The 24472-nt window shown below is 27.7% G+C and overlaps 2 protein-coding genes across 3 annotated transcripts; both read right to left on the bottom strand.

Annotated features, from left to right (window-relative positions):
- Window positions 1–14184: 14184 nt before the first annotated feature.
- LOC110623913 (cycloartenol-C-24-methyltransferase) lies at window positions 14185–19824 on the bottom strand. Of its 2 annotated transcripts, none has more exons than XM_021768937.2 (14): window positions 19716–19824; window positions 19432–19538; window positions 18055–18121; window positions 17218–17291; window positions 17027–17111; window positions 16883–16938; window positions 16407–16461; window positions 16251–16298; window positions 15967–16050; window positions 15766–15882; window positions 15604–15687; window positions 15275–15400; window positions 15060–15157; window positions 14185–14597 (listed from the first exon to the last, which is right to left on the bottom strand). In XM_021768937.2, exons 2-14 carry the CDS (start codon window positions 19512–19514, stop codon window positions 14534–14536), a joined length of 1041 nt encoding a protein of 346 aa, XP_021624629.1. In that variant the 5' UTR covers window positions 19515–19538; window positions 19716–19824; the 3' UTR covers window positions 14185–14533. The 2 variants fall into 2 exon arrangements, with proteins under 2 accessions (XP_021624629.1, XP_021624630.1); XM_021768938.2 differs by having other exon boundaries at window positions 19432–19531; window positions 19716–19748.
- Window positions 19825–22423: 2599 nt separating this feature from the next.
- On the bottom strand, window positions 22424–24207 carry LOC110624382. The gene is made up of 3 exons (XM_021769479.2): window positions 23900–24207; window positions 23273–23770; window positions 22424–23140 (listed from the first exon to the last, which is right to left on the bottom strand). The coding sequence occupies exons 1-3, from the start codon at window positions 23976–23978 to the stop codon at window positions 22620–22622; spliced, it is 1098 nt and encodes a 365-aa protein (XP_021625171.1). The 5' UTR covers window positions 23979–24207; the 3' UTR covers window positions 22424–22619.
- Between the last annotated feature and the right edge of the window lie 265 nt (window positions 24208–24472).

Consider the following 24472-nt stretch of genomic DNA (forward strand, 5'->3'; position numbering starts at 1 on the left):
ATTAGTGAGAAAAACGTGCGCGCTGGATCTGCAAATGAGCATGCAGGAAAGCTAATTCATCAATCACTCACTCACTAATTATTTGACACGTAGGTGGCAAAAATAAAACTAACGATACGTAATCGCCTGACGTCGGTCGAATACCGGTGGGTCCCATTTGGCTTCTTTGCTTCCCCTGCGTCCAATGGATGGTAACTTGCAAGATCATATCCCTTTTATTTTTTTAAAAAAATTCCTTTATTTTTCTTTTTTCAATTTTATTTTTAATTTTACACATAAATATATGTAAGAAAAATAAATGAAAATAAAATTAATTAAATATTTATAGTTTTATTCAATAGCTAAAAAAATTCAATTCGGATTAGATGGTTATGGGTTAATGTTTATCAAAATTCACCAATAACTTGTTTAAAGAAAGGAGAGCCAGAAATTGTTATTGATTTCTAATTGGCATTTACCTACTAGAGAGCAATTTGTGTCAATGGAGAACCAAATCTTGGAATAAGGACCAATTATTTCCTTTAAATTTTCTATATTCTTCTTCTTTATGAAATTGAAATTCTTAATGGGTTCTTTTGCAATTTGCAGGAAAATATACCAAAAAGGACTCCTAAAATAAAAGTTCCACTATAAAAGTTAATGAAAGTTTTTTCTCCTATTTCATCAAACAGTCTCCCACCATGTGATATTAGAATAAAAACCTGTAAAATGTAGAATGAGTCAGAGATATATTAGGAATATCTCCGGTGAAAATTTTCTGAGTCAAATTAAATTTACAAATTATAGGATCAAAGTTTATTTCACGAAAAGTTGTAGAATAGGAGGAGAAAAAAAAAAAAAAAAGAGATGACACGAAACAACTGAAACAACTAGTATTAAATTTTATAGCAAGTTTGAATCGAACATATTTTTTATTATCGACGTTCGATAGAGATCCATGATAATTTTTTGAAAAAAATTTTTTAAAACGCACAACTTTTATAAGTGTGATAAGAATTATATGTCTGTCACAAAATTCGATATGAAAATTTTATCAGTTATAAATTCAATTTTACATTTTAATTATTTTTTTTAGTTATTTTTATAATTTTACATATTAGTATTTTTTTAATTATAAATAGTCTCTCTTAATTATTAGAATCTTACTTTTTAATTTTTAAAAAATTTTAATAAAACTTTCATTTCTTAGTATATATATATATATATATATTTTTTATATCGTTTTAACCAATCGATATTAATTAAAATTTATAACCGAGTTTAAATAGTTTTTATCAAAATAATTGAAAAAAAAATTGTTTTTTTTATCCACCGCAAAAGAAAGGGGCTCATTTTATTTTACTAAATACTTTTTTATGAGGTTCGTGAATATTTTTTAAGTGAGACATTTTTTTAATTTAAATAATTTTATATATTATAAAAAATCCACCACATAACTCTTCATCAAGAATATGATATTCATCATCTATATTTTGTAAAAAAATCTAAATTAATCTAATGTCAAATAATTTTAATAGATTTTTTAAATTCTAAATAATTGCATTTGCATTATTATCTCAATAATAAAAGTAAATTTCTCAATAATATGATTTGATTATATTAAAAATTATTATTCTAAATGCGTCAAAATTATTTAAAAAATAATAAATTATACGTAGATTAATATATCATTTAATATTATATATAGATCTTGCATAAAAGACATATATTATTTTTTATAGAATATATATTTGATGGGAAAAATAAACCTTTTTTTTTAAAAAAAAAAAAAAAGGTAATTGTGAGAGTTAAAAATTTAAAGAAAATTGGCTAAAATTAAACTGCAAAAAGTAGGTTTAAGTAAAAGTAGATGTCATTTTCTGGCCACTATATGCTTGTTATGAAAATTTCTTACATTTGAAGTACAAAAACCCACAAAGTGAAAAAGCCAAAAGTTAAGTTAGAAATGGAGATCAACATCCCACTTTCATTTTTTCCTGTTCATACAATACAAGGATGACTGGTTGGCCGGCTCCTGTCCAAATCAAATCACAACACTAAACAATAAGACTTTTTATAATAATTTTCAAAATTTTTGTGAAATTAAATTATATTTTTCTAAATATATATATATGCACAAAATCATATTTAAATATTTAAAATTGAAATTTTTAAAGAGTGTGTCACATAAGGCCTAACCTCCATCCACAACCCGAGAAAAATAACAATCCACCAAGCCGCAGACCTACCAAAGACAAATTAAGTCCGGTTGCGTCGCATGTCCGCTTGTGTACTATAAAAATATGTAAATTAACACTTTAGGTTTGATTCAAATAAATTACTTCACTTAAGTAATTCAGAAAAAATATTTTTTTTAAAAAAAATCACTTTAACTTTTTAAAATATTAAAAAAAAAGCTAATTAAACAAATAAAATTTTAGCACTTTCTAAAAATTTGAAGTTACTAAATTAAACTTTCTAAAAATTTGAAGTTACTAAATTAAGTTGTTCCTAATCAAATAAAGCCTATGTATAAATTAAAGATGTGTGAAGATTAAATTTCACCATTTAAAGAATTTTAACTCAATATTTTTTATACAGTACCGAAATACACGGATCACTAACAGAATTAGAATGCAAATTTAAATATTAATGAATTTAATCAGACTTTTTAATTTTATATAATTCATATATATATATATATATATATATTTTCTATGATCAATATGTGATCTCAAAAGATTTATCCACTTTCATAAGAAACACCTTTATAAGCCCTTACCTTTCTGAGGAGAGGTTATATCACATAAAAGCCCTTTTTTTGTAACAATGTAATCACACGTATGAGTTAATACCGAAACACAAGTTAAAACTATAATAGTTTTAATTAGATTCATTAGTTTTATATAGTTCATATACACATATTATATAGAATCAATATCCCAATTTAATTTAAAATAATTTATAACTCATTTTAATTCTCGAAAAAGAATTTATTGTAAATGAATCAGAACTACTTAATTCAACTAATTTGCCACCTCTATTTCTCTTTGCTTAAAGGCCTTTACTAGGTGAGTGGTGAATCAAGCAAAATTCCATTGATTCAAAATAAAGCAACTTGAGTTTTTTGATTTATTGAAATGTTGAAGTGGGTTGCTTTTAACTTGGAGTTGTAGCAAATATTGTTCACAAGAGATTGATGTTCAATTCATCCAATAGCTAAAATGGGTCGGACATATGCCATTATATTTTGTTTTCTCTAGAGCTTAATCATAGTACATTGATTCTGAAAAAGTTCTTTTTTCTTATTTATTAGATGAAATAAAATACTTGAATTAGGGTTTAATCCTTCTTTTCCTCCCTTTATTGACTTTGGTATGCATTTGAGAAGGCTCATTCAATCAAAAATCGACACAACTACATTCTTCGAAGCAAAGGAACAAAAAAAAGAAGACAACTAACAAATCTATAATCCCATTTCACATAATTAAGAGAATATCACTTTTGAAAGTGATTAATTATGAAATTATTCCATGTGCTTTAAATACTTAAACTTATTTTTTAAAACTAAATCGTGAATCAATTTAAAAAGTTTTAGATTGAAATCTGAATAAAATATCTTTCGAATGCTTTTGCGATAAAAAAAGCATAAAATTGTGAGAAATTCAAAAAATATGAGTTAGGATTTGAGAGTATTCTTTAATTAGAATTTGTTATATTTATTGTATGAATTTTTTTTATCGTATGTGATCTTACGTAGTTTTTATGGTTGAACTGTGTAAATTTTGTATATTTTTATTTTTTTTTATATCGTGTTTAGGGGTGAGCATTAGGTTGGTTCGGTTCAAAATCGAACCAAACCAAATAAACCAAAAACTGAAATTTTAGTGTTTATGAAAACCGAACCGAACCGATTTTGGTCAGAAATCGAATCAAACCTAACCGGTCTAATTCGGTTTGATTCGATTTGGTTTGATCGGTTTCGATTTTTAATAATTTTTTTATTTTTTACACTTTATTTTTAATATTTTAAAATTTAATTAAAATATTTTAATTTTAATATGATTTAATTTCTCTATATTATTGAAAAAATATATTAGTATCACTAATCGGTTCGATTAGGTTTTTTCGGTTTTTCTTCGATTAAAACCGAACCGAACCGAAATAACCGAAATTTCTAAAATTAAAAACTAAACCGAATCGAAATGTATAAAAAATCGAACCAAATTTTTAAATCAATTCGATTCGGTTGGTTTTTTCAATTTGAACCGAATACTGCTCACCTGATCGTGTTCGTAATCTGTACTTATATAAAATTTATGGTTTATCTTATTGATTAGGGCTCTAATTATAAAATTATAATTATAATGTATAATTGCAAGTGATGATGTTATATGATGAAAAAGAGAAAATCAAAGTGCTTATTCTTCTTGAAAGAGACTTATAAGAGTTGCCACATAACTTCAATTGGATAACCTTAAGAATATATGTATGGTATAGAACTTAACAAATGGAATCAAAACATTCCCATCTATTCAAACTTCCCTATCACCTTTAGCTACTTTGATTCTAAACCCATCAACAAATGCCAAATCATGGATTCAAAGAGCCTATTATTATGGTGGCTTGAAAAAGATTTCTCTCTCTCTATATAGAAAATTTTAGAGTGAGAGAGAGAGAAGAGTTCAAGTTGATATGGAGGTGGATCAATGGAGAAAATGAAAGGTGTAATGTTGACAGATAGCATATGCCCACAAAGTTGGATCCAATTGAAGCAATTATGGCAGAAGTGGAAAATGAGAGGAATATAATAATTGAATTTGGTTGTTTTGCAAGTTTTGTGCCACTTGGGAACAAAGGGCATTGCATATCAGAAAACTTGATAAAGCTTAGATTATCAAATAGATATGAAGCTTAGCTTTATTTGGAGATTTTCCAACTTTAGAACATTGTTTTATTGATGATATTGGATAAGGATAAGCAAAAACTTTAATCATGTTTTAGCTTTAATTAAGTTTTTATTATTATTATTTGAACAAAAATATTGAATTTATTACTTAAAAGCGCATTAAAATTTTAATTGCATATTTTAATATAAATTAAATAATTCCATTTTTTGTTTAATTATTGCATCAAAATAACATGAAACAATTAATTTTAAATTTTATGTCATATTTGAACCGGATCTTAACTTCACATTCTATGAAATCCACGATAACTTTTTGAAAAGAAAATTTTAATATATACGACTTTCAAAAATGTGACGGATTGTAAGACTGTCACAAAATTCGATATGAACCGTTCAGAGAATCAATTTTGCATTTTAATTATTTTTGATACATTCATAATTTTACAATTTTTTTTTTATAAATAGTATCTTTTAACTATTAGAAACTCACATTTCAATATTTAAAGAATTTCAATAAAACTGTTTATCTTCGGTCTATCTTTTCTCTTATATTATTTTAGTTAAACGATATTAATTAAAACTCCTAACGAAATTTAAGTAGTCTTTTATTACGAAATTATAAAATTAAATTTATATTTTTGAATTCACTACTGTATTTTAGAATTTAAGTAACGGTATTTTCACGGCAATGATAAAATTATTGTTTTAATATTAGTAAGATATCTAATAGCAGTTTAAAATTATTAAAAAATAAAATATTTTTAGATTAAATATTTACATTAAAATTTGTGTAAAATTAATTACAAATTTTTTAATAAGCGTATGAATTATATAAATATTTAATGGAACAATTATTAAATTCATTCTCATTATAAAATCTTTAATAGCTAATCTAAGGTATTTAATAAACACATCTTTTGAATCAAAGATTCAAAAGTTCATAATTGTAACGTTAGAAATTAAGATTTTTTTATTTATTTATTTATCATCTTTTGATTCTTTAACTGCAAACCAAAGACCCTTAATCCTTGTAATATATGTCTTCCTATAAACGATTATAATAAATTTCGTCTAAATTCCTGGAATCTGGAATTTTCACAAGAATCGCAAATATTTTCTTTTAATTTTAAATTAAAAATTTCACAAAAATTCAATATAATTGATTTATTTCTTTTATTAATTTTCTTGTTTATTATAAAAGCATTCAATTATTTTTAATTAAAAAAATATTTTTCAAAAAATTAAAATTTTATTTGATTTTCATTTAAATTCTCTTATAATAAAATATATCGTTCCAAATGAAAGGTATATACAAATATTACTAAAATTCAGAATTTTACATTTAGCAAAGAAAAGATATAAAATTTTATTTTTTTATAAATTTATTTATAAATTATTATTAAAAAATTAAATAAAATTATTCACATAAATATGCAATTTTAAAATTTTTTTGACTAAAGTGATTTGGAGGTATATTTATCCAAATTAAGGGACAAAATTAGAGGGGAGAAATATTTGGTTTAAATCGAAAAAATTGATCGAATCAAATTAATTTAAAATTTAAATTTCGTTTTTTATTAATTTCAGTTAGATTTTTAAATTTAAAAATTTTAATTATTTGGATTCAATTCGATTTTAATAAAAAAAATTAAAAAAACTGAACCGATATGATATTAAGATTAATATATTTCAATTAAATTTTAAAATATTAAAAATAAAGTTTAAAAAATAAAAAAATTTATTAAAAATTTAAACCGATTAAATCGAATCGAACCGAATCAAATCAATTTAATTCGTTTTGATTTCTAATTAAAATCAATTCGATTTGATTTTATAAATATTAAAATTTTAATTTTTAATTTATTCAGTTCGATTCAGTTTTGAACCAAACCGATCAATTCGATACAAATATATATATATATATACAAATATATATATATATATATATATATATATATATTTTTTTTTCCAATGATCACTAATGATGATTTTGAATGGCTTCCAAAGTTGGCTCTACTGTTAGCCGCAAGAATGAAAATGAGACAAGTTGCTTTCATATTTCAAGTCCAATAAATATTACATAGCAAAAGATAATCATTTAAACAATTATGCAACTTTACCAAACAAGTCCTTATATATGACTCCTTTTTCCTAAGCAATTGGGTTTGGAGGAAGCATTGGTCAATTTGAATAAGGGCTTTAATATTCATACATGTAATCATCTTCTTTTAAATGGGTTGTCTTTGATTTTTTTTTTTATTTTTTAAAGTTGAATGATTAGAATAGAATTTATTGCAAAATTTTATTTATAGTCATCATGTTGATTGCATCCATAGAAGCTTCTCTAATTTACGAGTAAATAGTGGTGATGTCAACTTCAACTTCAACTTCATCATATCAAAATCCAATAATCCCATCTCTTTGTTCATTTCTCAATAAAATTGGAAACCTTGACTTGGAAAAAAAAAAAAAAAAAACTTTTTATACTCTTGCTCTTTGTTGACCCATCATTTTTTGTTATGAGTTTTTTGTATTTTTGCCCCATTGTAATCCTCTCATTCCTTTCACACCATTTTTTTTATTAAATGAACAATATATACATTTATTTTTCAACGAAATTCAATTCTAACACGTGAAAATTGAAGTTTCATTTAATTTAGAATACACTCACAGATTTAGTCTAATAGTAAGTGTATCTGAATAAAAAGTCTAAGGTTCTACTCTATAATTCCTAAATTCTCATTTCAAACAAACGAAAAATATTTTTCATATTTTCTAATGTTTAGATCATCAAAAATTTAAAAAAATGACTTCTTTTAAGAAAAGGGAGTATTTTTTATTTTTTAAAATTTTATTAAAATTTTTTATGTAAATTTATTAATAAATTTTATTTTTTTTAAATTAAAATTAAAAATATTTTTCGAAAAGCAAACGCAGGTTTAGCCTTTTTCGTAGGTAACAGTTGAGAGATTTCACATGATTTTCCATTTGTTTGTGATTTTTGGTATTTTTCATAATTTTGAATGCAAGTGTAACTAAAAATAGATATTATTTGGTTTTTGAATTGTTTATGTGAGATAATGTTATTGAGTGCGTTAGTTGGGCCATTGTGGAATCTGTGAATCCATGTGAAACTCATCTTATTCTGACTATGTTTGCATTTTGTCTGCTTTATAATGTTTTTTTAAAAATAGAGATTGAAAATCAAAGAGTAAAATTTGAAATCTCTCAGATTTACTTAGATACACTTACTATAAAGTTAAGATTATGAATACATCTTATAATTTTTTTTAAAATAATAAATAAATTAGCTTTTATTAATTATAAATATATATATATATAAAGATTTCATAACAATACAATTTTACATAATAAAATTTAAAATAAACCACTTAAATAAAAAAAATAAAAATTATTTTAATTTGAAAGATCTCATCATGTTAATAAAGCAGCTGAATTTTTGCCATTTATTTGATAACATCATGCCTCAAATTCAATTGATTTTTTTTTTTAAATGGAAACTTGCATCTCATAAAACAAAGGCAAAAGTTCTGAAGCTTCAAGGATTTGGTTTAGGCTTTTGACAAAGCCCGCTAAAACCCATGTCTTATTTTTAGTTTCTGGCCCAGGTTGAGGGTGAAATGTGGACCAATAACCTTTAAGTAGTGAGCCCAAAAATTTTGTGATTTTATTGAAATAAATTAAAATTGTGTGATGAAAATAAAAACAATTCTTAAATTTAAGCGACTAGCAATGGGAATTACCGGAGAACAGCCACAGACCACAGCCTCCACAGCAACATCGGTTGTCAATCTGGGACAAGTCCTTGTTGGGTTGCTTCTGGAGGCCCATTGATACCAAGTCCCAACTCAATTTCAATGAGTGGATGTTAAGGAGTGGTGTATCCGGGTCAAAGTCAGATTCTTTGAGGATTTTCGACAAATGGGTGGTGGGTGTCGTTCGTGGACGTTGGGCCTTGAACAGAACCAGCTCAACACCCTGCAGTAAAGAGAGTGTGATTGTATTGCGTAATGGCGAAAACCATTAAAGGTTAAATGTTTTGATCAGAAACAATAAATTGGAATCGGCTCAATTTTATTGAATTTAATTGATAGTTTAGATAAAATATATTTTTAATCATAATTTTATTAAATTTCAATACTTTATAAAATATTAGGATCCCATTAATTTTCTTTAAATATAATATGTATATAAAAACCTTTCTTTTATTTAATTTTAATTAAAATATTATAATTTTGAATAAAAAATATTAGGAGACAATCACCACTTGTGCTTTAATAAAAAAATAAATAGATTGCTTAATTGTGTGGTGATACCGAACTCCTGAATGTATCGAATTATATTTTGGGTTTATGCGGGGTCGGTTCCAAGTAGGGTCGCGTTTTAAACTCGTAGTTTTGTTAAGACAATTTATAATTGTTGATACATATTATTATTATTAATAAATTAATTTTAAAATTTTAAAAATATAGTAAAAAATTAAATTATTTTTTTTCTTCATTGTTTTTTCTTTATTGATTCTTTCTTTTTTTTTTTTCTTTCTCTTCCTCTTTAATTTTTTTTTAATTTTTTCTTTTTTTTTTTAAGGATGAGGAGGAGATTTTTCTTCTCCTAATTCATCATCATTTTCTTTTTTATTTTTTATTTTTTTAGGATGAGAAAAAGGAGAATGATGAATTATTTCGTTGACGGAAAAAAATAATATTCTTCTTTTTTTATTTTTTAGAATGAGAAAAAGAAAAATGATGGACTGTTTCGTTGACGGAAAAAAATAATATGGAAATTTTAATAGATATAAGAAAAGATAAGAATATTTTAATATATTTCTGAAAATATAGAGACTAGTCTATTAATAATAGCAATATCTAAAGACTAAATAAGAATTTTTATTTGAGAGTAAAATTGAATTTTAAATTTTTTTTTTCTTATTTTTTATCTATTTTTAACGAAAAAAAGAATGAAATGACTATTTAATTGATAAAAATAAAAAATAATGACGTTTTAATAAATTTTTAAAAATATAGAGACTAACTTATTAATAATAGTAATATTTAAAAATTAAATTATAAATCTCTTTTTTCTTAATACGAATTCGACCTGAGCATAATTAAAAGGTGACATAAACACGATTAAGGAGTGATATGATATAATAAATAAATTATGTTAAAAATTTAAATATTAATACGGTTATATTATATAATCATATTGAATTAATATATAAAATATAATTTATTTAATAAAAATATAAAAAATAAATTATAAATAAATTTATTAATATGATTTGATATGAATAATTTATTATGAAGATTTAATATATTTAATATTTATTTGACATGTTTTAATATAAATTTAATTTTTTTACTTTTTTAATTTTTAATATTTTTAAATTTAGTAATGTATTAAATATAAAATTTAATTATTTAATATTAAAGAGAGTTTAATATTTAATAAATTAATATTTTAATAAAAAATTTATAAGACAATTTAATGAGTAAATTCGAAGAGAAATATAATATTATTTTGTTAATATTAGACAAAATAAAATTAAGTTACAAATTCTTATATTCTAAATTGTGGTCATATATATATATAAAAGATTAGTTACTACCAGTGTTCTATAATTGGTTTAAAATATTTTTTTATCAAATTATTCATTTTTTATAAAATTAAATTATTTAATTTTTATATAAAAAATAGTTACTTTATTTTAAAATTAGATATTTTTATTATTTAATTTAAATAATTTTAATTATTTATATTATTTACCTTTTTATTGAGATTAAAATAAATCGGTTAATATTTTATCTAATATAAAATATAAAAAATTTTAATTAAATAATTTAAACTTATATATTTAATTTTGAAAAAATAAAAAATGTGATAACAATAATTCCAAATATTAATAGTTGTGACCAAAGAGTTCAGGAAGAATTTTGTGATTTTCCACAAAAGCTAAGGTCAAAATGGGAAATAAAAATAGTTCGAAGAGCTTTCTTCACATCTTTAAAAGAAGTGGCGCGGTTTTTCACCAACCACCGCCCTAAGATTATGTATTTTGCAATTCGGTCCCTCATATTTATCAATAAAAAATTTATTACGTAATTATTATAATATAGAAAAATTCATGAATTAACCTTTTAATTTTAAAAAATAATTTTTAATATTTTAAAAAATTTATTAATTAATATTTTTATTAATTTTACCATTAAATTTTTTATTATTTAGTTTCTATGATTTTAAAAAATTTATTAATTAATCTGTTTATATTAGAAATTTTTTAGATTTTTTTCATTTTTATTATATATAAATAATAATATTAAATATTTAATAAATGTTTGTTAAATTTGTTTTTCTACAAGATTTATTCTTATTACACTCACATTTAAATTAAAAATTATAAACTAATTTAAATAAAAAATTTTAAAAAAGGCCTAAAACAGTAAAGTGTGATTGGGGGAGTGGATAAAAAGAGGAAATAATTAAAAATAGGAAGGCTTTTTATGCAAATACCCAATAAAATAAGTACAGAAAATGTAGAAGGGAAGCAGCAAGAAGCACGGTCACCCTCATGTTTCTGTATAAAGATAGCCTATGTTCTCCTCAACTACACTATTAAATAGCACGTCTTCTCTCCCATTTTCATAATCCTTCTCCTCTCTCTCTCTTTGTTGCTGGTCTATTTCCTTGTTTCTTTCTCGTTTTCTTTCTGTTTCTTGGGAAACAAACAGTTTGTTTGTTGTTTCCCAAGAAACAAAGAGAGAGGTTCAAGAAAAGAATAGAGTAAAGAGGGAGAAAGAGAGAAAAACAGATAATATGGGAAAGTACGTGGAATTGTTGGATGTTGGGGTGAGAATTGCTGCAAGATTTCACTCTCATTGCCCCCAGACTGCTCGCCTTTACTACCACCCTCCGGCTAACTCCGACGACCAACACATCCACCACCTCGACCGCCGCCATCATGGCATCGGAAGTTTAAGCGTTTCAAGGGATAATAGGGCAGGTTTTTGCTCTCCTAGGGCTGCCTTTGCCTCTCCTAGGGCAGCAAGGGGGAAGGAAGCAAAAGAGTTATTTCTTTTTTCAGTTTAAAAAAATAATAAGAAGAATCAAGTGTATTTTCTGAGCAGAAATTTATCTCTGTGTTGCTGATGTTATAATAAATTGTTATTATTGATCACATGAGCCTATGCCTCTTATATATGTTTTGTCTCTTCTTATTTTTGTTTTTCTTAAATTATTGAGAAAAAGGTAGATCTTTTTTTTTTTTACAATAAATTTTTTCCTGGATGTGAAATTTAAGAAAAATCATAGTAGACCTTTATCATCCTTGCCAATTAATTTTACCAATTTAGCTTTAAAACCCTTTTTACAATATCAAAGTTAATCACTCACTTCCCCTTAAAAATTAAAATAAATAAAAAAAATGCCTTTTATTCTCCGTTCCCTCATCATAAATTAATAATTAATATTCTTTGTCAATATCTAAGCTATAGGGTATGATATTTAAAATTGGTCAAATGTAAAATTTATTTTGGTATCTCATATTTACTTAACCTCTAAGTTTTATAGAAATATAATTATTGAATCCCTTATTTTTTTTTCAAAAAAAAAAACGCATTTGTTAAATTCACATACTAGAATTAAGTAATTATATTTTTTATTAAAAAATAATTTTATTTTTTATAAAGGTTAAGACATTAAAATGTTAATAATGCAAAATCAAGATACGCAAAAATCAGTAAAAGCCAAATAATGGATTGGGATAAAAGCCAAAGAATGGATTGTGTTTGGGACTGTTTTAACTCTTTTGATCATGGAACTCGTTTTAACTCTTTTGATCATGGAACTCGGATAGTTTTTTTTTTTTTTTTTAAGCAAGGAGTTAAAAGTAAATGACATGTTTTTATTCACTAAACTAAATTAGAGCGAGCTGAAATAATTGATACAAACACCAACTCCTCCGCATTATTCAAGCAAATAAGGTGATAGATTTATGTATTTTAATAATGAATTTGGGATGAAAATCTTTTTGTTTAGAGGAGAAATTAGTGATTTTTCATATAAATATTATTAGTCCTACGAAGTTTATTTTTATTTTTTATTTTTAAAAAGAGTTGATGCGATATTTCATCACCATCCCAAATTTGGCGAAAATTCAATGGCGCGCAGCAGCACTGTTCAGGTCTACCAAGTACCAAACGGAACATTGAATGGCTTACGCCTTCGTTTTGAAACTAGTTTTTCTTCTTTTATTCTTTTTTCTGAATTAATTTGAGATTTTTAAGGTTGAAAGGGGTTTTTTTACTTTCAAAAACCTTAAATTTCTAGCAAATTAACTTCGTGGAATACTTGGATTTCGCTTTCTAACAAATTTTTAATTTTTTTCTTTTTTATAAACAACAAAAATTAAAAATTATATAAAAAACCGTTATTCTATCTCCCTCCTCCCCTTCAACATCTAAGTTTCGCTGATAAGAATCTATTATACTTGCAATAGAGGGCCTCAATTTGTAGCAATATCTTTTTCATTTTCTAGATTTTTAATAAAAAATTTTCTTTCACATATTAAACTTATGGCAGGCTAGAACTTCCATCCAGGATATGTACCCGCATCACTAAGGACCGTGAATCGGTCGGTTCAGTTCCGAACTGAACCAAACCGAAAAAATTAAAATCAAATTGTAAAAATATTAAAAATCAAAAAAATCAATTATAAAAATATAACTGAACCGAATCAAACCGATAAAAATCAATTCGATTCAAACCAAAATCTATAATTTTTTTTAAATTTTCTACTTTTAATTTCAATAAAATAATTTAATAAATATTTCACATAAATTTACTAATAAATATTTTTTGAATACATAATAATAATAATATTTAAAAAATTCATAAAAATCTATGTAAAATTTAAAAATACATATAAAATTAATAAAAGTATATATAAAATTGGTTTTTCAATTTTTCAGTTATTTAACACGTTTAAACAGAACCGAACCGAAAACCCAATAAGTTAAAAAATACTAACCGAATCGAATATTTTGATTAACCGAGCCATTAAACTGAAATTGATCGATTCGGTTCGATTTTTCGGTTCAAACCGATTTATGCTCTCCCCTACGCATCAGAAATGAAATAAAAAGAAAATAATTAATCTTTTCAATAACAAAAAATATTCCAAAAAATCCCCAAAGTGTTGAGTGACAATGACAAAGACAAAGATCGGGCAGAATTTTAAACAGAAGTTGAACAAAAAAACAAAATTCCCATTCTTCAACTGACAGGTAGTAATCAGAGTTCACCATGTTAAATAAATAAATAACTAAAATCCAAGAAGCCACATGGTTGCATACTATAGCCCTAAGAAAATGTCTGAGAGCATAATTAAACATCATGAGATTGTGAAGAACATGCAGACAAAAATGCTGACTACACTACAGCAAGGCAAAACTTTAATATGTTAGATGAGTTAAGGAACCAAATTTGAACAGAAATCCGATGAAAATTTTCAAGCAAATGATAAGAGGTACAATTCAAACCAACTCTGGAAATTGAACACCCATTTATGGTAGCTGCGTATCGTTATCATGGAAATTAGAAACCGATCACTACCATTGTCATGAAAGCTTACTGACTCTCTGAATGTGGTTTCCGAGCCAAGAAGAAAAACATTGGAGTAAAAATCTCCCTCCTGAAACAAACAGTAAGATAATTTTGTTATTGGTCCGGGCAAGCAGTGTAGCGACCTTGGTGAAAGAAAGGAGACAAATAATTTATTGAAGAGATCTCAGAAGAGCATATAGCAACTAGTAATGTGACATTCTTTTGTTCATGTGCTACTGCCCCCTGGGAGTGAACTAACATGCAGCCTTTGAGCACAAAACTAGGAAGGAGAAATTTCGTTAAGATGTTGGGTAAGACCATGACATTATTTTGTTCATGTACCTGCACTATGTGCATCTGGCTACGTGCCACCTAAAACTAAGTGAGAAGATAAAAGCAACGCCTTTTAAGACTTGAACATAAAAATCCCATTGAATGAATAGGAGGAAATCAATTTGCAAGCCCCCCACCCACCAACATGCACGAAGACAGAGTACCAGGTGGACCGAAGGATGGAAAGATCAAAAAATATGATAAAAGGAAAACACACCTTCCGCCTTCAACTAATCCCTCTGCAGCCTTCTCAAGAAAATCTTGTACCCTTTGACTTCCTTTTGGAGCAAATCCCACATATTCTAGGGCCTTGACCTGCAAGTGAAAGGAAAAAAAAAGTTAACTAAACACGAGATTACAATTACTAAGATTTGAGAAATATGCAAAAGCCATAAGCTTTGTTAAATTCAAAGAGCTATGGTGATGTCATACCATGTTTTTTGTGATAAATCTGCCAGGTGCTGTTAAACGGAAGCTACTCAGAGAGAAGTGATTTTTATCCAAGGGCAAGTACCATGGGACAGGTGAGCTTGCTGCAAGATCTCCTGACCACACGACCTTCACCAAAAAATAAAAACCATCATTTGTTCTGCATAAATATTTAACATCTTAAATAAAGGGTTTCCTACTGCAGGTCTTCCTACATTACAGGCTCCAGCAAGATGTATGCAGCCCCCAAGAGGAGGCTACTTCTGCTATTTGATACCATGAGCATCAAATAAACTTCGATGAAATAGGGAGATAAGAGACTTGCAACTTACCTCAAAACCAGCCTTTTTGAGAGCTTCAATACATTGCCCAGTTAATCTAATGTCTGGAAGGCCATCTCCAATCTCAATTTCTGCCTGCTCACTCATAATCATTCAAATTCAGATAAACAGCATGGACAGAAATGCTTAATATTATAAGATATCTGAGCTGACCTTAATTTTCTGATGTTCATGGTTATTGGGATCAAAAGAATCCGTCATGCACCATTCATATGCAGCAAAAAATTGTCCAGGCTTCAATACTCTGTAAATCTCACTGTAGCATCCATACTGTTTAGAACATAAAACAAAATTTAGAAGATAACCCAAAATGAGGGAGAATACGTATGTGTGCAATATTTCTTATAGACATACTGCATCTGGTGCATGGCAAGTAGCTTCAATTGCATATACTGCATCAAAACTAGAGTCAGAAAATGGCATTTTCATGAAGTCAGCCTGCATAATGAGACATAACATCAATAATGGATCAAAGTTAAATAGTATCATATGTCTGAATATACTTCATTCCATCAACCTGTTAAAATTTTAATGGGAGTATCAGATTCAGATATTAACAACACAGAAAAGAGAGGAAAAGAGAAGATATATATTTCATATTTGTGATTGGAAAGAATACAACAAAGAATATAAACAACCTTCACAAAATCACAGGTTTTGTCCACTCCTGCAATGCGATTCATTTCCTGCAAAGCAACATAACCATAAGATTCCCAGGCACCTAAAAAATGCACCAGCTACAAAGTCAAAACATTATTTTATATAGTATAGAGATAAAAAGGATATGCGTCCACCTTTCCTCTTGCTATCTGATATTCATTGTTGTTCAGCCCTGTAACTGATGTCAAGCTGCAACAAATGACCATTGAAAATTTGAAGCTAACGATGTAAAGCCTCCTTTTTGAATGCAAGTATCTTGAAACTCCAAAGATTTATTTATTATATGCATGAATCACAGTAGGGCTGATACAGCAATTAAAAGCTTGCAGCTCTAAGGAAATGCTGATCATTTCCATGACATATATATATATATACAAAGACAGTTGAAGCCAAGTATCTACACTTCCTTTAAAATAAGCAAACAAAAATAGACTACTCTTTTATCCATGGGAACCAAATTAAACATTGGTATTCAACAAGAATCATCAAGTAAAATCTAATATAATGCCCATTGCCTAAAGTTGCATTCTAATTTAGCATTAGTCGATAGCATCCTAGTCTTAAGTCTTAACTGTCTCTAATAGAGAAAGGTTAATGTTTGTCCACTGACCTAAATCGAGCAATTTCTCTCAGTGGTCCACCAACTCCACATCCTACATCCAATACCTATTATAGAAAAGATAAAGTCAAGTCAAAATCAAAGCTAAGTTCTCTTGATTGTCAGTTCCTTCATGTTCTACCGAGGCATACGAACCTTCTGCCCAGATTTCAGGCCAAGCTGTAACGCAAGAAAGTGCTCATGTCGCTTGATGCTTTCCCGAAGAGACTCCCCTTTAAATCTGGAAGAATAAATATTGCACTCTTAATTAGCTTTATAAGCAGCACTCACTGAATAACTATGCTTCATCACTTGAATATGAAGTGGAGAACAAGATTAAAGGATACCTGTGTGCAAAATGGAAAGACTCCCCCCATCCAAACTCATAGAAACTTGTGACAAGATCATAATATTTATTAACCTGAAATCCATATGAGATGACATTTAAACTTTAGAGTTTTTATTGGACAGTAAAATTTCTTGGACAGCATACCCTGGTGCACCCAAAGGAAAATCAATAGGTCATTTCCTTTTTCAGAGATAGAGAATGGATAGAAAAGGCTGTTCATGTCTTCAAACAGGCAGTATGACTAGCTACAGGTTTCAGCTAGGAGAATCAACATTCATAATCAATAAAATAGCTGCAAGAATCATTTTTACTGAAAGCGCATGGATGACCTTCTATATTCCTTTTTAGTTTTGCCTAATTGATGTAGTAGTTTGACAAGGTTTGAACCTAAACCTTCAATCGCACAAAAAGAAAAGCTTGATGATTTTGAAATTTCCCAGAATTTCATGGATTGAAGTTCTCTAATGTTTGTTTGAGCAGCAACCAGGTCTAACATGGACTTTTTTCTTTCTATAGGTGAGTAAATGATATAAGGTGGCCTCTATTTGCAGTAATGGCATCAATTGTATCGGGAAAATTACATTATTTTATCAAGAAATAAAAAAGAAATCAATTACAAGGTTGTTTCATTGCTTATCATGCTATAATCCCTTACAAAAATATCAAGCAAGGAAAAAAGCAAATATCCACATCACAAGGACTTGTTTACAATACAAAGATAAAAGACAAAGCGAAAAAGAAAATCTCTAAATCAAATTTATCTTTAAGCAAATTGAAGCATGCAGTTTATTGGCAAGTCAATTACACAGATGAAAGAAACCAGATCTTCTCCTACCATGTCAGTGTAGTTGGCTTTTCTCTCTTCCTCTGCACCTCCATAAAAGACATGATACTTCTCATATCTGAATCATGAAGGAAAGATTTTACAAGAGTTTAATAAGAGTTGAGGAAATTCAAGGATTGAAGCTCAAACCATCACACAGGATAAGGACGCACAAGATATTAGGAAGAGGAAGTTTTACTATAAAATTCAAACCATGATAATTCAGGCAGATAACTGCACGGCACAAATGATACTGCTATCTGTCCATGCAATGCATGAATCTCACCAATCCACAATATGTGAAACTTCATTTCCCTCAAAATATTGAAAGAGAATATTTTAACATTATTATAATACATCAGCATCAAACTCAAGTTAAAAGTCTTTAACAGAAAAAAAAAATAAAAAAGAAATTTCTTGTCTTTTTCTCTTCATTTTCCATCAACAAATCAAAGGCTTTGTTGATGTAAAAAAAGTTACAACAGCTCTATCGAGCTCACATTAGAATGATGTTTATAGGAAAAAAGCATACATGTAATGAAAGAAAAGGTGTGGGCATCAAAATCTTTCTAGGGATTAATATTTCAAGGGTTCAATAAATCTCTGCAAAGGTTTCAATAAATAATTGTATTTACAAGTCCTTGCTTCTTTGCCAAAAACTAAGCCATAAATATATATATATATTTTTTTAATTTTATTTTACAGCCTCATTTGCTCTTACAACATATGGAGTTTGTTTCTTAAAATCTTTTAGTTCAAAAAACAAACAGCAACGATTACCTCTTTTTTATTTGTCAAGAAATCAGAGGCATGCTAAGAGTATTCTGAATTTAAAAAAAAAAAAAAATTTGATACCATTCGATGCCTTTTAACTATATGAAACCAAATTGTCATTATTTCTTATTCCACCGAAACAGAGTCGATTAACTATTTCTCCAGGCAATCAAAAAATAAATAAAAATAAGATAACCAATGCAACCAACGTTTTCCTTGCGGAAAGATTTTCTTATTGCTTTGCTGTTCTTTGGTGCTATAAAAATATGGTTGAAATGTCAAATCTACGTTAGTGTCACCTTACAGGATGTTAGAGCTCATTGATACAAAATAATAAATGGGAAAGGTAGATGCGCATGAACTAAACTACATCACCAGTCACTAAAAAGCAAGCAGCTATATGTCAACAATCAACATGGAACCCTTCATAAGCTTCGAAATGCAACTACGAATTTCTAGATCGAGAAACAGATAGATTCACAAATACAGCGCTCTAGAGAAACAAAAACGAGAGAATTCAGCATCATTCTAGAGAGAGAGAGAAACTTAAGCGTCAATGCAGAGATGAAGAGATTGAGAGAGAGATAGAGATAGAGAGAGAGTGTGTGTGTGTACTTCTCGACGGCGGAGAAAACATCACTTTTATCTATCTTTCCGCCGAGACCGGAAGCGAGATCCAACGCGCCGGCTTTCGACATCTTGAGACACAGATTCACTGAGATCTAAACACACACACAAAAATCAGAATCGAATAACTACAAATTCCACTTCATAAATTTTGCAAAAAAAACAGACAGAAAAGAATATTTTGAAAGGAAATGCGGAATAATAATATTTTGAAAAGAAATGCGGAATAAGTACTTCCATTTGCTTAGAAGAAATGATTAGTGATTACTTACATTAAAAGATGACGAATGTTGAGAAGAGCCGGTACAGAAGGGACTAGAATGGCCCCCTCTCGCCTCTTTTGTACGCTCTGTGGAGAGATAAGAGAGAGGATTAAGGTGTGAGTTGGTACGTGGACTGTGGTCCAGCCAACTTGGACTCAAATCGGACCGAAATCGGTCTGATTAATTAGTCGATTATGAACCGTATGAAAATAACACACATATCAAATCGAATATGAAAATAATAAAAATAAAATCAATTAAATTTTTATGCTTTTGTTTAATATCCAAATAAGTGCAATTAATTTTTGTGCTTTTAATAAGGTCAAATAAATTATAATATAATATTATTTTTTATCATTTAAAATATTAAAAATTTAATATTTTAATTAATATAAAAATTAAAAATAATAAAAATAATAAAAAAATTTAAAATTATGTAAATGAAGTTTTATTATATTAAAAATATTTTTATTATTAAAAAATAATATTTTATTATTAAAAAAATAATATTAGATTAATAATGACTTTTAACCTTTAAATAAAAATATAAGATTAATTGATAAAAAAAATTAAATTTATTTTATTTAATATTTTTAAAATTTTTTTATAAAAATAAATATTACTTTATTCATATTGAATCGACTTATTAAAAATAAAATATTTTTAATTAGTATTTATTTTATTTATTAAAATTAAATTTTTTATCTTATTTTTTAAATAAAATTAAAATATTTATCTAAATAATCATAGATAACTTCTTGAAATGATTTAAGAACTAATTTTTTAACTTATTTATTAAAAAATTTTGAAACTCTAAGTCAATGTACATTTTAATTAACTTTCAACTTATATATTTTAAAAATAATACAATTAAAATATTATTACACATTTGATGGTTTCAAAATAACATTCTCTTTTTAAAAATTTCACTCACTTTTGTCTCTTAAGAATTATAAAAAAATAATAAATTGTTTTCAGATAAAAGTAAAATTATTTTATTCACTAAATTAAACTCATTATACTTATGCTTGAATTGATTAATAGTGCAATGAATTGTGTATTAAAGTCATTATGTACATACGATTATGACAATTAATTTCTTTAACCTTTTTAGCGACATACATGAAAGAGAAATATTCAAATAGATAATTTGAATTAATTTTTTGCATTTTTATAATTTCTCAAGTTAACATATTTAACATTTTTCAAAAAACAAAAGAAAAAATTATTTTTTAGTCCCTGAAATTTAACATAATTAATATTTCTATCTCTCTATTTTGGCGACCCAACACTTAAATCTCCCACTTTTTCTTTTATTTAAATTCGTAGTCATTCCATCCAAAAATAGCTGTTTGAGACACGTGAATTGATAAAATTGACTCTCACTAAAAGTCCTGCTATTTCAAAATTATGAAACCCAAATCCAATTTCTCTTCATTGTATATTCTTTTTTTCTTTTTTTTTTCTTTTTCTTCTTCTTCACCATAACTCATACCCTTTCTGCAATTCTCAAATAATGCTTCAGATAGAAAAAAATGAAAAAGAGAAAAAAAAAGAAAATCAACAATATCAAAAAGAAATAGAGAAAATATGAGGGAACAAAAATAAAAAAAAAAAAATTAACAATGATAAAATAAAATAAAAAAAATATGAGAAAGAAGAAATATGAAAAAAAAAAGAGAATTAATAATAGATAAAAAAAAAAGAGAATATATAAAAGAGAAAAAAGATAGAAATTTTAGAGAGGAGGGTATTTTTAGAAAAAATTTTCACTTCTCACATTTGACTTTTTGATCAAACACTATTTTGAATGGAAAGATTACGAATTTAGATGGATGAGATTACGAATTTAGATGGATGAGAAAATGAGAGATTTAAGTGTTGAATCGTCAAAATAGGGAAATAGAATTATTAATTATGTTAAATATCAGTAATTAAAAAATAATTTTCCTTAAAAAAAACATACTTAACGATATTCAAATCTCATCTAGCTAATCGTTGAATTATGTGTATAAATGGCATCTTCAAATTATACATTTTGTTATTTAATTATTTAACTATTAAATATTTAATCGAATGGTCCAACCGTCCGATCCTTAACGAAGAAATAGAGAATTTTTTTTTTTTTAAAAGGAAAGATAAAAACAGGCGTCTTTTTCTTCGACGACAAAAGTATTGTCTGCATGGTTCGGTACAGTTGTTACTTTCTCGCTCAGATCACGTGCGCCTCACGTGAATCCGGCTTTTATTGTTGCTTTTCAGTTTTCTTCTTTTTATTCATTTTGGATTCCTTTTTCAATGTGAATAATTAAGCATACTTTAATTATGAATTATATTATAAAATTATATATTTTTAAAACTATTCTAAAAAATTATATCTAAGAGGTAACTCTATTTTTTGTTTTAATTTTTAAAGGATTGAAAAAAAATAACATTTTGATTTATCTTTTGGATCTCTCGTTGCCCTGGTTATTGTTGTGATCAGTCTGATGTCAGTGAAGAAAGCAGAGTCAGCGTAGGTCTTTCGATTAGCACGGCAACGGAATCAATGCAGTGCAATCAGGCGATTCCAGCAATTTCATATTGGGGTGTGAGCGGGTTGAGTCTGATTTCTTTTGGGTTTGGGCTACTCTGCTTGGGCTGGGTATCTTGTTGTTGTGTTATTGGATTGGAGGGGGGAGGTGCTACGCTCACAACATAATACACCGAACAGTCTCTAGATCATGAAAAATGCAAGGCAAAAACCTTTGAAGAAGTTGCAACCCTTGAACAACCCACAGGGAAAGCAGAGACATGGATGGTTCACATAAATACAAAAGCAAAGCAAATGGCCTCAACGGTCAAATTTACAATATATTTGGATATTATAGACCGTTGCACAAATTCCATTATCCGTTTGATATAATCAATAATCTAAGCAACAGGAAAAACCCTAACTTGATCAAGAACAGGACCACAAAGGGATCCAAAATCATCAACTCTAGTGTGGTAAAATGAACTGTAGAATGTAATTCTTGTTCTTGCTGAAATAGCTTTGAACTTGAAGCTCACAGTCTTGGAGATACCCTTTCCTTGGGACTCAAATGGAACCTTAAAGGTTTCTTTATCAGCAAATGCTTCAACCATCATTGATCCATGGCAGCCATTCTTTGCATCTCCAACAGTGAATGTGAGATTATAGATTTTGTTGGGGATTGTTCTGAGGATCTGGGCAATGGCACTTTCTCTTCCTGCAAGAAGCTCAACTGCTGCCAATCCAAATGGAACATTGAAGTGCTTTGAATCAATGAACTTCACAGCTTTAAGTGATTCAATGATCCAACCGGGAAGTGGGGATGTGAGATCTTCTTGTTTTGGAGGAAGGAGGACACCATTGGAAGAGTTGAGTAAGCGATGAGGACCCTCTTCAAATCCAGGATTCTTAACCAAATTATCTACAACAGATCATTTAGGACTATAGATGAGACCATGAAATCAACAAAACAAATAAAGATTAATTACACTTTGAGTTTTAGAAAATTGGATTAAATTGTTAAGAGATGAACATGGTTTAATTCATCAATTACCTCTTGTGGGCCTTGGAGGAAACAACTCCTTAATAGCAACAGCATCAATGAGTGGTCCACAAGCAGGGTCTTCTTGGACACCAGGGTTGTGAAAAGTCACAGTAGCAACATTAGATTTGGCTCTAAATCCCCAAGCATAAGTGTCACCACCATTACTGCTATAAAGTGTCTGCAGAGGCAGGTCGCCAGACAAAGGAGGCACAGAGACTCTCAAAACCTCATCTTGGGCACAAGTTCTTGAAGCACCAAATGTGAGAGCATATAAAGAGCCTGGTTTTACAGGAATTGTTTGAGAAATTGAAGCCTCATTGCCAAGTCTCACAGCATGTACACCATGAGCCACAGCAAAATACATCCCACCAGGCTGTGGGCCAGCAGAGATGTATTCCACTAAGCCATTGGTGATCCAGCCAGGTAATGCATATTTTCCTTTGAGTACTGTCTTGTTTAGGTCACTGGGTTTTGGTTTCTGCTCAAAGTTTCCATTTTTGAGGAACCCTAAAGCAAGAAGCAGAGCAAGTGAAGATCAGAAAATGAACCAGATCAGCTTTTTCTTTGACAAAAAGAGAAGAAAAGAACAAAAACCCATCTAAACGAACAGATCTTTAAGCTAAACATTGACATTACCTTCCATGTAGTTAGCAGCCAAAGCAGAGCCATTGAAGAGCAAGAAGAAAGCAAGCAACGGGAAGACACCCATTGCCATTTTCAAAGGAAAATGAAGCCAAAGATAGATGGAGATGGAGAGATGAGAAATGGTTTAGATTTATAGTGAGAAAAGGACAAAGAGAGTGAAGCAAGTGAAGATGGGCTGTTTTTCAAGGATGGGAAAGAAAACAGAAAAAGATTAGCAGAAATCACGTTCAATCAGCTTCTTCTCTGATCTATTTGTCTCCTCTTTGCCTCTGTTTTCTCAAACCGACACCTTTCTCCATTCTCCACAATTCATGGTAGTGGCACTTGCCTAATTATTAATTCGTATTTATTTTAAAATTAAAATATTTATATTATTTAATTTTTTATTAAAATAAATTAATTAACGATTTATTTAATAAAAACATTATAACTAATAAATTTGCTAATAATTTTCATCTCAATCACTTTGTTTTTTTTTGAAAATTCTTATCTCAATCTTTGGATATGGTTGAAATGAATAAGATTAAATTAATATAATATAACTTAGTTATGTCAGATTCTGTT

The sequence above is a fragment of the Manihot esculenta genome, chromosome 10 (genome assembly GCF_001659605.2).
Source record: "Manihot esculenta cultivar AM560-2 chromosome 10, M.esculenta_v8, whole genome shotgun sequence".
Taxonomy (NCBI): Eukaryota; Viridiplantae; Streptophyta; class Magnoliopsida; order Malpighiales; family Euphorbiaceae; genus Manihot; species Manihot esculenta.

Excerpts from the sequence above, each read along its gene's own strand:
- LOC110624382 (XM_021769479.2), bottom strand. The coding sequence starts at position 23,978 with ATGGCAATGGGTGTCTTCCCGTTGCTTGCTTTCTTCTTGCTCTTCAAT. Across the intron at positions 23,771-23,899 it reads GGCTGCTAACTACATGGAAG|GGTTCCTCAAAAATGGAAAC; the intron begins GTAATGTCAATG and ends TTCTTGCTTTAG. Across the intron at positions 23,141-23,272 it reads TCCTCCAAGGCCCACAAGAG|ATAATTTGGTTAAGAATCCT; the intron begins GTAATTGATGAA and ends GATCTGTTGTAG.
- LOC110623913 (XM_021768937.2), bottom strand. The coding sequence starts at position 19,514 with ATGTCGAAAGCCGGCGCGTTGGATCTCGCTTCCGGTCTCGGCGGAAAG. Across the intron at positions 17,292-18,054 it reads AAGCCAACTACACTGACATG|GTTAATAAATATTATGATCT; the intron begins GTAGGAGAAGAT and ends TATGGATTTCAG. Across the intron at positions 16,939-17,026 it reads GCCTGAAATCTGGGCAGAAG|GTATTGGATGTAGGATGTGG; the intron begins GTTCGTATGCCT and ends TTTCTATAATAG.